Source organism: Capra hircus, chromosome 2, assembly GCF_001704415.2.
Source record: "Capra hircus breed San Clemente chromosome 2, ASM170441v1, whole genome shotgun sequence".
Taxonomy (NCBI): domain Eukaryota; kingdom Metazoa; phylum Chordata; class Mammalia; order Artiodactyla; family Bovidae; genus Capra; species Capra hircus.
In genome coordinates this window covers 130,024,928-130,041,055 of record NC_030809.1, presented here as the reverse complement: position 1 = coordinate 130,041,055, position 16,128 = coordinate 130,024,928, and the positions used below count along the sequence as shown (strand labels likewise).

The following is a 16,128-nucleotide window of genomic DNA, read 5'->3' as shown; positions in this document are numbered from 1 at the left end:
AGAAGACAAACTGTGGTATACTTACACAACTGAGTACTATTTATCGATTAAAAAGAATACAGTATATGGATACATTCAACAAACCTGAATGAAAACCTCACAAACATTTTCTTGGGGGAAGCTGGACACAAAGGAGTACGTATCATTATGATTTTATATATAAGAAGTTCAAGTACTGGCAAAACCAAACTAATGTGACAGAAATCAAAACAGTGGCTGCAAGTGGTGACTGGCTTGTAGGTAACAGTAAAGAACCTTCTGGGCTGAAGGAGGTGTTCTGTATTTTGTTTGTGGTGGTGGTTTCATTGGTGAGTACACGTGAAAACACATTGAACTATCTACATATAGTTCAGATCTATGCAGTTCACAGCAGCTAAATTTTACCCAGTTTTAAAAACCATTTAACGTACAGGAAACTAAAAAGGGGGCGGGGGGGAAGAATTAAATAAAACATTAAGGAGTCAACTGCAGATCTGAAGAATTCCTTAAATATGTGGTGTAACATCAACACAGAAGAAACGATGCTCTGAGCACAACAAAACTTACATATATTTAGTAATTATATTGTTGTTTAGTCACTAAGTCATGTCCTACTCTTGCAACCCCACCAGGCTCCTCTGAACATAGGACTCCCCAGGCGAGAACAGTGGAGTGGGCTGCCAGTCGCTTCTCCTGGGGCTCTTCCCGGCCCAGGGATCAAAGCCACTTCTCCTGCATTGTGCAGGGGGATTCTTTACCACTGAGCCACTATGGAAGCCCTAGTAATTATACACTAATAAAATCAAGGTCAGTCTAATAGTAATGCTCAAAATAAAAAAATCTATAATTAAATTTATAAATTTATAATGTAGTTTTATGGCTAAATGTTAATTTTTTCAGTTACTATTTCTCATTTTAGAGTTAGCAATAAAAAAAAAAAAAGAAGTTCAAATGAACTGAACACCAAGGTCCAAGATAAGGGACCTTTTAAAATTATACTGGGTTAAAAAGTTAAAAGGAAAAAAAAAAAAAGAAAAAAAAAAAAGTTAAAAGGTCTTTTCTATTTTGATTAATAATAACAGAGATAAAATGAACTTCTAGGGCCAAAAACAGTCTTGTATAGTGGTTATATCACCCCTTTTCTACTGGTCTCACTCTCAAGAGTTTACAATTCTCCATACTTAGGCTGAGTTTGGGCAGTAGTGTTTTTAGAGACCTCTATGGGGGATTCTAATACAAATCTAGAACTAAAAACCGCTATTTGTATTCAGCAAATGGTCCTGGCTAAGAGCAGAGACCTTAGAGCAGACTGCCTGGCCTGCCTTTGCCATTTAGCAGCTCTACACAATGAATTAACTTTCCTGTGCTTCAGTAGGCTCATCTGTAATATCTAGATAATATACATCTTTTTAAATACTTCACAACTTTCATGTGAGGAATAAAATGAGTTGAAATGTTTTAGGTACTTAGAATAGTTCCTGGAACCTAGTGAAGTCACTCAGTCATGTCCAACTCTTTGCGACCCCATGGACTGTAGCCTACCAGGCTCGTCCATCCATGGGATTTTCCAGGCAAGAGTACTGGGTTGGGTAGCCATTTCCTTCTCCAGAGGATCTTCCCAACCCAGGGATCGAACTCAGGTCTCCCGCGTTGCAGGCAGAGGCTTTACCATCTGAACCAGGGAAGCCTATCATTTACTGGAACCTAGTAAATGATAACAAATATATGGTATCATTATTTTCTATCAAGAAACACCTATCTTATAATGAATGGGGCACACAGTTGATTAAAGATTGGTAATTATTTAAGAAACCTTGCTAAAAAGATTTTTAAATGCATTTTTAAATGCAGACTAGAGAATGTAATTCTGAGCTTTAGAAACTCTTAAGAAACTGTTGAGTTATATTGTAGGTAATATACATATATTTTAAAGGAGAAATTTGAATAGGTATGTATTAGAAAATAAAAATAATACTATTGGGAGAATGGTATTAAATGTAGAAAGTGAGACTAAACACAAGAGACGTGCACATCGTGTAGTTTGTACTCAGTACATATTTGCTGAATAAATAAATTTTAGCTGAATAAGAACGTTAAAAAAAAAGACTTTATTTCACTGTAAACTAGGTAAACGAAAAATGCTTCTTATAGTTGCTGACTAGGCAGGCCATGTTCATAATTATTAATGTTATTTTCTTCCATTTCCACTTAGAATCTGAAATTCTAAGTTACAATGCACAAAGTTTTCAATACAGTTTACCTTCAATTAGTACTATAAATAAGTATTTTTAGCTCCGGGACATTCAAATTCAAAATTTTCTCCCACAGTGGGGTGAGTTCAAGATGAAGGTTACCATTTGTAAATAACTATAATGTGCAACTTTTCACACAGGATACTAATCTTTTGATTTATTCAAGAAGTCAATTTAATTAGTTCCTTGGGAAATATAAAAAGTTATGTCCAAAGGAATATTAAGTAAATATTACGTTAAAACAGATGTTATCTTTGACTTTATGTCATTAAGGGATTTAGTAACTTAAATGAGAAATATGAATTCTGATTTATCACTAACCAACTCAAGTGACTCTATCTCAAGATTACATGTTATTGCAAAGTTTATTTACCATTTTTAATATTATCCCAATTACAGTATTATTCTTAGTTATTCTAAGTAGAAATATATTCACGGCTACTGCAAACAAAAGTTCAAGGCAACTGACTGAGATACTAGTAGGAGGACAAAGGGTTTTCTAGTCCACTAGAGGAAAAGAGATGAAAGCAAGGTGGGGTAGGGTGGGGTGGGGGAGAGGAATCCAGAAAGGGAAAAAATTTTAGATGTAGGAACCTTCTACTGTAAAGTTTATCCTAAGCTTAAGCTGTTGGTAGAAAACCCTGACCCTAGGTCTTATTCAAAACTCTTCGAACCTTCCATGATCTGACCTGACTGGATCCTACGATCTTTGTTTTTGGTAACCGTTCCCTTCTCCAGGGGATCTTCCCATCCCAGGGACTGAACCCAGGTCTTCTGCATTGCAGATGGATTCTTTACTGTTTGAGCCACCAGGGAAACCCTTCTTTACCACACTCCCCTGTGGTATAATACATTCCTGTCATAAAGGGCATCTTTCCATTCCTCAATAACACTGTCTTCCTTCTAGCTTCTGGGCATTCTTATGTGCTGTTCCTACTACACAGAAAATTCTCTATACCATCCTGATCAATTTCTATTCAGGAAGTATCTCCTGTCCTATAGATATGATTAAGCCTAACTGCTAAGTGTTTTCATAACTCATTTCTTTAAGACTGTACTTTTATTAGTGAAAGTATGTTCTATTTATTAATCACTGTACCTGAAATGATTAGCTAGAGTACACCAGCCTTGTACACAGAATATTCTCAGTATTTCCTGAAAGTGAAGTTGCTCAGTCATGTCCGACTCTGCAACCCATGGACTATAGACTACCACGCTCCTCCATCCATGTGATTTTCCAGGCAAGAGACCTGGAGTGCGCTGCCATATCCTTCTCCAGGGGATCGTCCCAATCCAGGGACTGAACCAGGGTCTCCTGCATTGTAGACAGACACTGTACCGCCTGAGCCACCAGGGAAGCCTAAGTATTTCCTAATTGAAAGAAATAAGGAAAAAAAAGACAGGAGAGGAAAGGAAAGGAAGGAAGAAAGAAAAAAGGGAGGAAGGAGGATGGCAAAAAAAACTGGAAACAAGAGAAAAAAGAAAAGGAAAGGAAGAATAGACGGAAGGACTGATTATCTGCAGGAGACTGCTCTCATATTCCTTAGCACTCCTTGTAGAACTTAAGACCATGGAAAAGAATTCTAAGATAAAGACCAGAAGAGAAATGGTAGTTGATGCAATTTTTGAGCGTTAAACATTTTTGCTCTAACTTTTCACTTATCATGATTGTCAACCTGGTCTGCCATGATCATCAGACTCTGGCTCTGGATGATTCTAACAGAGCTTTCTGTGACATGTAGTAAGCTCTTTGATCCCAAGAAACCTAAATTTTCTCCACACGTTTCTATTTCTGACCTTCAAATTAAATTTAATCTTGAATAAGCAAATGAAAAATAATGTCAATCCCAAGAGAGAAATTTCCTTTTCACAGATTAAAAACTCTGATTAACATCATGAACATTATTTACTATGTGCTAGTCATTTATAACACATAATATATCTTATTTAATCCTCACAACAACCAAAAAGATACTGTGCACACATTTTTACATAATGCTAGAAAAGAGAGGAACATGAGGTTTGAACCCAGGTGTAGCTTCAGAGGTCTTCAACAATGCTCTTCTGTTTACCTTACGGCAATAAGACAGAGAAAACTTTGAATTCCAGAATGCTGCCTGATCATTTTTAGATGAGGTCTATTAACGAGAACCCTTGTATCTTAACACGTTGGGGCCTGCAAGGAGAAACAACGCTGAGACTGGGGTAATACCTGCTGTTCTGAGGCTGAAAGGGAATAGCTACCTTGAGCTGCTGCACTGTACCTACTTCCATGAGAACTGGGAACATCTATGCTTTTTTTCCCCTATTCTTAGACAACTCTCAATTCATCACTTTCTGATCAATGCCATTCAATTTTCATGGGCTTGCTGTATTAAAACTTAAATGCTCTCATCGTTAAATTGAATGTGTCATTTTAAAACTAAAAATAATAATAATAATCATAATGTGACCTTCATTTGCATCTTGACATAACTTTTAAAATTTGACACTTATGAAATAATTAGAAATTTGAACATTGAAGATTAAGAAATTAATATTTTAGAAAGTGATGACAATTGTATTACAGCTCTACTTAAGAGTATCTTAACCAGCAAGGACCTACTGTATAGCAAATGAAACTCTACTCAATGTTATGTGGCAGCCTGGATGGGAGTGGAGTCTGGGAGAGAAGGGATACATGTGTATATGTGGCTGAATTGCTTTGCTGTTCACCTGAAACTATGAAAGCACTGTTCACTAATTGGCTATATCTTCATACAGAATAAAAGCTTAAATAAATTAATTAAAAGAATATGTTTATCTTTTATAGGTACATATTAAAACATATATATAGCATACATAAATATGTTAAAAGAAAAAACACAATCACCATCCCCACTAAAAAAAAAGAAAAAGGTAGAAGCTAAGAGTTGGGCATGACTGAGCGACTTCACTTTCACTTTTCACTTTCATGCATCGGAGAAGGAAATGGCAACCCACTCCAGTGTCCTTGTCTGGAGCATCCCAGGGACGGGGGAGCCTGGTGGGCTGCCGTCTATGGGGTCACACAGAGTCGGACACGACTGAAGTGACTTAACAGCAGTAGCAGCAGCAGAAGTTAACTTATAGAGGTTTTGCCTATTGGTGTTAATAGTGATCTTTATTACTTTAATATTGATAGGGTTTTTATAAGACTGAGTAAGTTAATAAAAAAAGAAAAACAATTTGTCAAGTATCTATGTAGTTTATCACCAAATATAAACTCTGGATGACCAGTTACATGTAAAAGTTTTCCCAGATGTCTGACATAGTACTGAGATACCTTAGGTAATAATATATGATTGGAACTATAATTGCACTCTTTCATTTTCTGGTGAGCTAAATCACTCAAAACATAATATCCTGTGATTATACCAAGTGCCTTCAGTCAACTAGAAACAACCATCATGTTTTTTTGGATTTATTCAGATCATTTGATCTAAAAATGGCAAATAATATATAGTTTTTAAATAAGAGATCAAGCCACCTATTAACCTACTCCTCCAAACCCACCATAGTTTATAAGTTGCCAATAAATAAAAGATTTTAGAAGAAAGTCTTTTGAGTTATACTGAATAGGAAGAGTATTAAGATCATTAAATTAAATCTGCAACAATGTTATGCTTTTTGTATTGTTACATGTTTTAAAGAGCAATTTAAAAAGGGAATAGTCAAGATCTTAAAAAAGAAATCCTGTTCTAATAGAAAAGTTTAAAACAGTCCTGTAATAGGAAGATTAGTATAAAAAAGAAATAGAAGAAAATAGTAGTCTTAAGAATGTAAAACTTTTAATTACAAACTTAAACCAGAAAGTAGCTTTTTTATATAAAAAAATAAAAATAAAAATAAAAAAACAAGCAAAAAGAAAAAAAAAGGTAAAAATCTCTAAATTAACAGGTAAGAATTAAGGATTTTAAAATTAAAAAAATAAAAAACTGAAAAGACAAAAAAAAATTAAAAAAAAAAAAAAAACCCCAAAAGTGATGCCAAAAAGGTACTCTAGGACAAGCCACAAGGTATTTTCCATTCTGCTTTTCCATAAATAAGAAGAAAAAGGAGCTTTTTCAACCCAGTAAGTGATATAGAATGGAAATATCTGAACATTCAGGTCACATGAGAGCTCTGGAAACTTACTTCAACTTCTCCTCTTCACTCAATGTCTTCCACAGTTCTTCAATTTGTACTGTTGCCTCTTCCAAACTGGTCTTGGAATTTTCTGTGAGAAACTGAGCACGACGATCTTGAACAAAAAGGGCGCTTGCTGACATGGGTTTCTTGATTACTCGACTGCTAATTAAATCATAAGCTGTAAGCTGTCCAGATTTGTTATCTACCACATTTGATTTTTTGTTACAGGAACTTTCACAGAGATTCTTTTGTTCAGGACTTGTATTATTATTATTACTACTTACATTACTCCCTAAACTATTCTGAGGCACTAAAATTTTCACAGGTTCAATGTTTTCTCCTCTAGAATTAAGTATATTTCCCTTGCTCCAGTCATCTACACAAATTTCCAAAGACTTCTCAGGAACTGCTGCTTCTTCATTTTCCCCACTGTCATCTCTATGGCTTTCATTGCCATTTTCTGATTGGGCTTGCCCAACAGAATCCACAGAACAAGTTTCACTATTCTCCTCTTGGGTGTCCTCACACGATGAATCATTCTTTGGGGTTTCTTTAAATGTATTTCCATCATTCTTACCAATGCTAGAATTTTCACTATTAAAATGATCGCCATAATGGTCACCAATATGTACCTGATGATTTAAACAATAATTAGTGTTTTCCCCAGATGTATCATTACGCACATCATTCTGGAAAGGAATGGCTGAAGTATCAACATTTGGATAATTATTTCCAGATGTTTCCATCTTAGTAAGAAGCACATCTGTTTCTGTTGTTTTACTAACAACCATGTCAGCTGAGGAAACATCTGTTTTATTACTTTCATAAGAATTTGTACTAGGTAGTGATCCATAATGAGTCGTCATCAGATTTTCAAGAGCGATTAAAACAGATTCCTAAAAATACAAATTAACAAGCATTAGTGGAAATTATGAGACTAACATTAAAAAATCTACAGAAAAGTAGATTTATAGAAGATGTACAGAAAAAGTAAAAAGATTTACAGAAAAGTAAATCTAAATCTTTTTCATATGAAAATAGCTAGGACTGCATAAGTTTATAAATAGTATAATACAAAAAATTATCTGAAAAAGGTTACCTTATTCTGTAACAATACTTGACTTTTATCAGGTGTTAAATTCACATCTACATCAGCTGTTGGAACGTCAATTTTCAGAAAGAAAATGGGATACAAACGAGTAGATTCCTTTAGACATTTCAGATTGTAATAATGTCGGATTAGCTAGAAATACATGTAATGAAGACAAAAAAATGACATAAATATACTAAAGTATTATTCTTTAAAGTATTTATAAATAAAGATAGCATTATTTAAGTAATATTATCCTTAAAATACCACCAAAAGAAGCATCTTCAACTGAGAAACTGAGTGGATGTAACTGCTTATTAGGAAAAGTAGTATCTAAATACTAATACTCATTTAGAGGCTTTGAATTTACTTAACATGAAGTGCAAGCAGGCATCCGATGCAACTGACTTCATGGAAAAGATCATAGTGTCAGGATGTTTTCAAAGTCCTGAGTTCAAATTCAAATTCTGTTACTTCCTGGCTATGTGGTCTAAGGTAGTCACTAACATTCAGTTTCTTCACTATGAAAGTAAAAGTGAAAGTCCCTCAGTCATGTCTGACTCTTTGCAAACTCTAGGACTATACAGTCCATGGAATTCTCTAGGCCAGAATACTGGAGTGGGTGGTCTTTCCCTTCTCCAGGGGATCTTCCCAACCCAGGGATCGAACCCAGGTCTCCCGCACTGCAGGTGGATTCTTTAGCAGCTGAGCCACAAGAGAAGACCTTCTTCATTATAAATAAGGATAATAATTCACCACAGAATTGTTGTGAAGAGTCATATGTAAGGTGAAAGTGAAGTGTTAGTTGTTCAGTTGTGTCTGACTTTTTGTAGCCTGACAGGCTCCTCTGTCTACGGAACCCTCCAGGCAAGAATACTGGAGTGGGTAACCATTCCCTACTACAGGGGATCTTCCTAACCCAGGGACTGAACCCAGGTCTCCTACATTGCAGGCAGATTCGTAATCATCTGAGCCACTAGGGAAGTGCCATACTATATCTATTTTTCCTTTTCCTTATTTTAGAACAAATTCTTACAAGTAGTCCTTATAAGAAGCTGACAAAATACTTTTTTCTTAAAAAGATTACCTTCAATATATCTTTTTGGTGTACTGGTCGACTGTTTATAAAGATGAAACTCCTTTCTGGGGTTGAAAGACTTGTGCAAGAGTGGTCTGCATCATGCTTTGGAAGAAATCCACTTAGAAAAATCTATAATTGTAATAAATAATTATAGTACTGATATGCAATGTCAACAGTAAACATGAGTCCATGGATCTGGTTATACACATTTAAAGGTATAAACAAAATTAACAAATGGATTTTCATTTTAAGGTCTAAAGAGCCATATACTCCTTGATAACCAGGTCATGAGCATTAAACTTAAATTACTGAAGCATGTTAAATTGGTGTTCTCAGCTAACTTTCCCTTCTTGAAATTTTAAGGGAAAACTGGCATTCACTGAAGTTTCATGAATACATATCTCTGTCATAGGACATACAGTATAAATACTGCTGCTCTCTCCTCAACCCTATTTCCTACTATTTTCAAAAAATTTTCTTTCCTTATATTGTAACTTTACTCCAGCTGTTAATCCTTTTCTTTTCAGCCACCATTTTCTGTGAAGAAGTAGCTGTTTCTATCTTTATTTGCCATGAAGTCAATCTGACTAGTTTTTCATTACTGAGGGAAAAAAAGATCTTTTACTCTTTGACACATTGCAATGTTGTACTTTATCTTCATTTTTGTTTAGAGAACTATTTCACAAATGTTTGAAAAGGAGGGGTAAAATAAAGAAGGATCCTAGAAAAAATACCAATGAGAAGGGAGAGAGATTTAGTGAACAGAAAGCAAGGAAAATGCTCCTACTTTTAGAGATAATACAAAGAACTGTTAGGAATACAGCATAGAGCCAGACTGAAATGGTTTAAACTCCGGCTGCTCTACTAATATGATCTTGGTCAAATTATTCAAAATACAGGCCTATAATCATCTCTTATCTGAAACAACTGGAATCAGATGTTTAATTAACCTGTTAAGAAACAGTAATAGTGAGAAATTTTCTGCTTAGGTTTAAAAAAGCAAGAGTGTCAGAGGGTTTGCTATTTTTAGTTAAGCAGAAACCATGAGGCTCCTTACCAACATAGGCTGTAGGCTGCCACCTAAGTCTGTGGCTATCCCTGCCCTTGGAAATAAGTGTTTAAGGAGGTGGATGCATTACCGACTTTAGAACACTAAGTGCGTTATTGTCACATTGCCAAACTGTGCCAATTTAAAAAAAGTTAATACACAGAGCAAGATAATCCATTATAAAATGAAACTACTTCATTGACTATAAAACTTCACAACCCTTATAAATGGTTGCATCATTTACCAAGTAATATGAGAGCCTTCTTAAAGCACCTGCTGAGCATCAGGGAGAGCTGTTCAGCCTCTGAAAGACTTACTGGGCTTGTTGATGGGAAAAAAAACAAACCAGAATAGGTAAAAATAAAGATTACAATGAAGAAAACATCAGTAACATTGCTAGTGTTTTTCTTCCACACCATCTTGGTTGGCCACTGAATAAACAGTATTACTTCCAAATACTGAGCTTTAAAAATGGCTTAAGATAGATAACCTTAAGAACGAACATATGCTAAGTTATATGGAAAACTAAAATCAAATGGCAAAGTCTTATAAAATGTTACAATAAGTGAAAATCAGGCTAGTTTGTGGGGAAAAAAAATCTCTGTAAGAGACCAAATCAGTGCAACAAAATAAAAAATAAGATAGGCCTTATAAGATTCTATACCCAAGTATCACTCAAGTAAAAAGCAAGAGGAAAATCAAAGGCAAAATATAAACAAAGGAATACTCCCCTGATTGTTCTTCAACTATGAACCCTTCTTTCCCTCCCTTCATCTCCAGCCTTCTATCATCTAGCTTCTACCTCAACGACACTTAGTTCTACTAAGTGTCTACTTGAATCTCTGCAGACCCTGACACCAATGGAACTCTCTCCTTTGGGAAGCATGACACTGTTTCAGCCTTCTCTTTTGGATTTTCTACTTCCTCTCTGAAACTTCCTCTTCAGTGGGATTTTCTTTCCCTTTGCTTACAGCCTATAAGGGTGATAGTCTCCGTCAGTCTCCTCATCAGACCCCTTTTTCTTGCTCTCTATCCCATCTGAGCAATTTCATTCCCATCTATACAACATACACCAGTGATGCTAAGATATGGATGTACAGCCTTTATTTCTTTCGTCTCCAAATGCTCACACAAATTTTCTTAATCTTACCACATTCAAAACTTGATAAAATATTTCAGCTCACTTTCATGCTGCTGACCAATAGCTTCTCTTGTACTCCTTTACCAAAGTAAAGACCTCTGTCTCCTACTCAGTCTGTCAAACCAACAAGTTTCCAAGCAATACTGATGCTGCTGGTCTTCAGACCAAACTATGACAGGTAGACTCTCTAAAGCACAACACAGGTAGCAGGTCTGAATCTCCTGTCACAAGCTTCCTGGGTTACCAGCATGGGCAACAAAGTTCTAGGAAACCACAGAGAACCCAGCAAAATTTAGACAGTACCCTTATTATCCCAAGTCAGCTAGGACCAGTCCAAAGTGACACTAGTGTCTAAATTATTAAACAACTATTAAGAGTGCTCCGAAAAACAGACCCAAGTCAGATCATGGCTACCTTCCTTCAGTTCAGTCACTCAGTTGTGTCCGACTCTTTGCGACCCCATGAACCGCAGCATGCCAGGCCTCCCTGTCCATCACCAACTCCCGGAGTTCACTCAGACTCACAGAGAGAATTCTTAATACATTAACTGAGCACAAGCTCCATCCAAGACACTAATAAAATGATAATTATTAAGAACTCAATATTGTACAAGAGAATAGGAGGGGAACTAGTAGCTAAGAGACTGCAACAGATTATAAAAAAGAAAAGAAGTCATAATAATGTATCGTCTGTATAAGTTTTCAACTTCTAAAATGAATCTTCAAATATAAGATGGTTACGTAAGACACAGGTTCTGAAGCTATGACACGAGAGTGGAGCGGGCACTACAGCGAGCGAGCAAGCAAGACTGGGAGTGTTAGCAGCCACATCCAGCGTTACAGGGCCGAAGAAACTCTAGCGCCGACAGGCCAGAAAATAAAGCTGGAAGACACTCTCAAGGTGGGAAAGGGAGAACAAAGGTAAGAGGGCTCAACTCCGCTTCTTCACTGAGGAAAGCAGAGGTGAAGATTCTAAACTGAAAATCATTTAAACAATTAATGTAACCATGATACTTAAAACCAATAAACAGAAGAGATAAAAATAGGAAGTAGGGCAGGGAAAAGAGATTTAATATGGGCTTCTACATCCTTTGTCATTAAAATTTTTAAAGAGACACTTCTTCCTACCTCAACCTGACAAAAAGGAAATAATTAAACAGCTTCAGTGGTAAATTAGAATTATTAAAGAACATCTCTGTTGTATACCTGAGATTCTTCACAGTGGTACTGAAAGGATTCCATATTGCCCATAACAGCCGTCCCCAGAACAGACATGAGAGCCATTTTATGATCCGATACTCTAGTTTTCTGCCAAATAATTGCCTAGGGACAAAACAACACAGACAACTTTTAGCACAACCTGGATTTAGTAAACTCAAGTACTTATACAATATATTTCTGTATTTGGCATTCATCCCTTTCTGTATCATTTATAAGGTATCTATAGGCTATAAAGTTTGAAAGAAGTCTGGTTCTGAGTTTCAGTAGCTGTATATCCTGTAGCGTAGAGTCTATTTTAACTTACCTTAACCTCAATTTTGTTTTCTCTACAAGCTGACTAAGAATACTTATCTCCCAGAGTGTTGGAAGATGAAAATATACGATGTAGGTAAACACAGAGGCCAGAGCATGGCATGAAACAATTTCATTAAATATTAATTTTCTCCCCCCTTCTAATCCTAAACTTCAGAATATATATTGCAGAGTGTATTTAAATTACATTGCTACTTCAAGTAAACATTACTGTTTTATTGAGGACGGACATCAATGCTATAAAATTTCTGTAAACAGTTAACCTGGTATAAAAATTTAGGGTAATGCATGCTTTTTAAAATTACCATTTATATACAGAGAACTTTTAAAAAGCTAACTAAACCTCACAGACAGAAAGGCTGAATAATGGACTTGTATTTTTTTCACTATAAGCATGTAGTAGGATAGCTTAAGAGAATGATGGCCCAGAGAGACAGCACTAAAGTGTGGCTGTGAAGTGCATGTTGTAACATACTGAAATTTTTCCAGTTAATGAGGTTCAGTTATAGTCAAATCTCCTGAGAAACCATCAATATACAGACACATTCATTCAACAAATATTCACTTAGAAGTCTTAAGTCCTATAGAAAATGTGTAAAGGACTTAGGAGAAAACACCAGCATTCAAGAGTCAGGCAGAGGAAGAGGAAGAGATTGAAAAGCACTGACCACAGAGGCAAGAAGAGTCAGGACAGTATGGTGCACTGACCAAGGAAGGTTTTTTAGGAAGAAGCAGGGCTTCCCTGGTAGCTCAGTGATAAAGAACCTGCCTGTCAATGCAGGAAACACAGGTTGATCCCTGATTCACGAAGATCCCACATGCCGCAGAGCAACAAAGCCACGCGCTACGACTAAGAAGCCCACGTGCCACAGTGAATGAAGCCCGGTGCCCTAGAGCCCGTGCTCCGCAACAGGAGAAGCCACCACAACGAGAAGCCCATGCACCAGAACGAGAAAGCAGCCACTGCTCACCGCAAGGAGAGAGACATGGCCACAGGATTTAGCAATCAGCAGTGAAAGCAGTTCTAGAGTAAATGAAGCCAAATTTTAGTTACTGGGTAGTGACTATACAGAAAACACATGAAAGGGACAGCTCTTTTAGAAGTTTGGCTGTAAAGTGGATAGTAGTAACTGGAGGCAGGTGGATCAAGGAAAGCTCTTGATGATACATTTGAATAAAAAGCAGTGAGGGAAAATGGGTTTACACAAGCAGGCTTGTAGAATCAAACGGAGGGAATTGAGAACGTTCTCCTTTGTTCGTTCTTTCTCTCTCCCTCTTTTTTTTTGTAATGTAGAAAGGTTATTTGTTACTTATCACAAAAGGTTATTTGCAAAATGACACTGATTTAAATATCTGGTTGTGGAGAAAGTTTAAAAGAGAGACACTCTGACTGGCTAGATCAAAGGATCCTAGCCAAATGAATTCCTTAACATAACCAGGAACCTATGTAGGCAGGAAAAAATACTAACAATATTATACATAATAAAATGAAAGGGGAAGCAAGTGAATTTATGTTCTTCTTTAACTGGCATATCAGGGGATAGTAGTGAAGGACAAGCTGACAACAGTCCCTGACTCTGCTTCTTGATCTGTACATCTGTAAGCCATTTTTGTTTTTAGAATCTCAAAGACCAATCTCCTTGGGAAAAGAGTGTAACAACTGCTTAAGAAGACCAATTACCCAATAATTAGTATAACAGGAAACCCTTTTATCTATTCCCAGGGTTTTATTAATACTAAGCAAGTAGGAGTTACAATTTATGAAAAATTTACTTAGTAGGCACTAACTACCATCATAGAAACCGTTAATTTTCACAACCATTTCAGGCAGGTATTAGCATTTCATTTTGCAGATGAGGAAACTGAGGCTCAAAGAGATTTATTTACCCAAAGAATAATGATTTATACATAATCCTTCTGGCTCCAAACTTTTACTTTGCCAATATCTGTTTTCTCACCAGTCAAAGGTAGTAATAAGTTAGAGCCAACTCCAGATCCTAACTGGGAATTCTCAAATAGTGTCTTTGACAAATGTATTTTCATGGATGAATATGTGATATGTTATAAAATCTCCAGTTTCTTAAGAGTACTAATACATTCTCAAAATTATTTTAAAAATTCATTTAAAGTTAAATAAATAATCTACTGTTAGAAGAAGGACAAGGAGTAAAAGCAGGGTCTCCATATCAAAGAAACCAGAATAACAGAAGTCCAAAAAGATTGGGAGCTACTCTCAGAGCATCATAGAGTCAGAATATTTTTTAGAGTAGTCTGTCAGTACCAATCCTAATCTTATTATTGACAAGATTATTGATAATCCTTATACCTAAGCATTTCTAAGTTTCCAATAATTTTTATTAATATTCATATAAATACAGATATGCAGTTATTTGTCCCAAAGTGCACAGTAAAATGACAGAACTAAAATGTAGGTATTTTTCTGTTGTACATGCCAATTTTTCATTATCTATTGTTTTGAAAGTGATCTGAATTAGAAAAAAAGACTTTACTTAGAAAATTTTTTTAAAGTACATGAAATCAAATGGAAAAATAAATTGTAAAAATTTAAAAATTAACATATAGCTTCAATGTGTATATTTTTCAACAAAAAATTATGTCTTGGTAACTACATTAACAGTTCAAGAATCTAGACTCTCTAAAATTGGAACTGCTCCAGGAAACATAGGCTGTCATATAAGTATGTTTAATCTTTAATTTCATCACATAATATATAAATGCTCTGGTTAAATTAAAATTTTTGGAGAAAATTCTAAATTTATTCAGCAAATATTTATTAAACATCTACTTTGTAGTAGATTCCTGGGAATCCTAAAAGCTGGGAATACAAAGATAGGAGGACAAAGTCCCAGCTTTCAAGGAGCTAAAAATACAAAAGGAGAATGAGGTATTAAAGTAATTATAATGCATTATGAAAACTGCAAATATAAAATATAGTGGGAACATTGTAGATGAAACCTAAGTCTACTTCACAGAGCAGTTGTGTGTGTGGTGAGACCTGAGAGTTTGACACCCACAAGTTATAGGAAGGGCATTTGTGATTGGTGCATATGTGAGCATATGCAAAGGCATGAAAGCACAGAGATATGCCCTGCTGGAGATGAAGCTAGACAGATATTAGATAGATACACAAGAACAAGATCATGAATGACCTAGCACGTCAGGTAAATAAAGAAGTTTACAATTTCTTTTATCCACAGTGCAGAATCAATGGACAAACCTAATTGGGAAAAATACCATGATCAGATATGGATCTTTGGACCTTGAGGACTTTCTGCTAAGTGAGATAAGTGAGACAAAAACAAATATTATATGACACTACTCATATGCAGCAGTAAGAACCAGACATGGAACAACAGACTAGCTGCAAACTGGGAAAGGAGTATGTCAAGGCTGTCTATTGTCACCCTGTTTATTTAACTTACATACAGAATACTTCATGAGAAATGCCAGACTGAATGAAGCACAAGCTGGAATCAAGACTGCAGGAGAAATATTAATAACCTCAGATATGCAGATGACACCCCCCTTATGGCAGAAAGTGAAGAAGAACTAAAGAGCCTCTTGATGAAAGTGAAAGAGGAGAGTGAAAAAGTTGGCTTAGAACTCAATATTTAAAAAAACTAAGATCATGGCATCCAGTCCCAACACTTCATGGCAAATATATGGGAAACAATGGAAACTGTGACAGACTTTATTTTCTTAGGCTCCAGAATCACTGCAGATGGTAACTGAAGCCATGAAATTAAAAGATGCCTGCTCCTTGGAAGAAAAGCTATGACAAACTTAGCATATTTTAATAGCAGAGGCATTACTTTGCTGACAAAGGTCTGTCTAG

General features: G+C 35.8%; 1 protein-coding gene across 2 annotated transcripts in view; it reads right to left on the bottom strand.

Moving 5' to 3' along the window:
- The window catches only part of PMS1 (PMS1 homolog 1, mismatch repair system component), a 110,421-nt gene that overhangs the window by 14,754 nt on the left and 79,539 nt on the right, over positions 1-16,128 (bottom strand). For both annotated transcript variants that reach the window (XM_005675860.2, XM_013967766.2), the window contains 4 exons: positions 11,946-12,062; positions 8,558-8,680; positions 7,480-7,623; positions 6,387-7,276 (listed from right to left, as the gene is read on the bottom strand). In XM_005675860.2, coding sequence (XP_005675917.1) covers positions 6,387-7,276; positions 7,480-7,623; positions 8,558-8,680; positions 11,946-12,062 — 1,274 coding nt within the window. The remainder of the gene's footprint in view (positions 1-6,386; positions 7,277-7,479; positions 7,624-8,557; positions 8,681-11,945; positions 12,063-16,128) is intronic.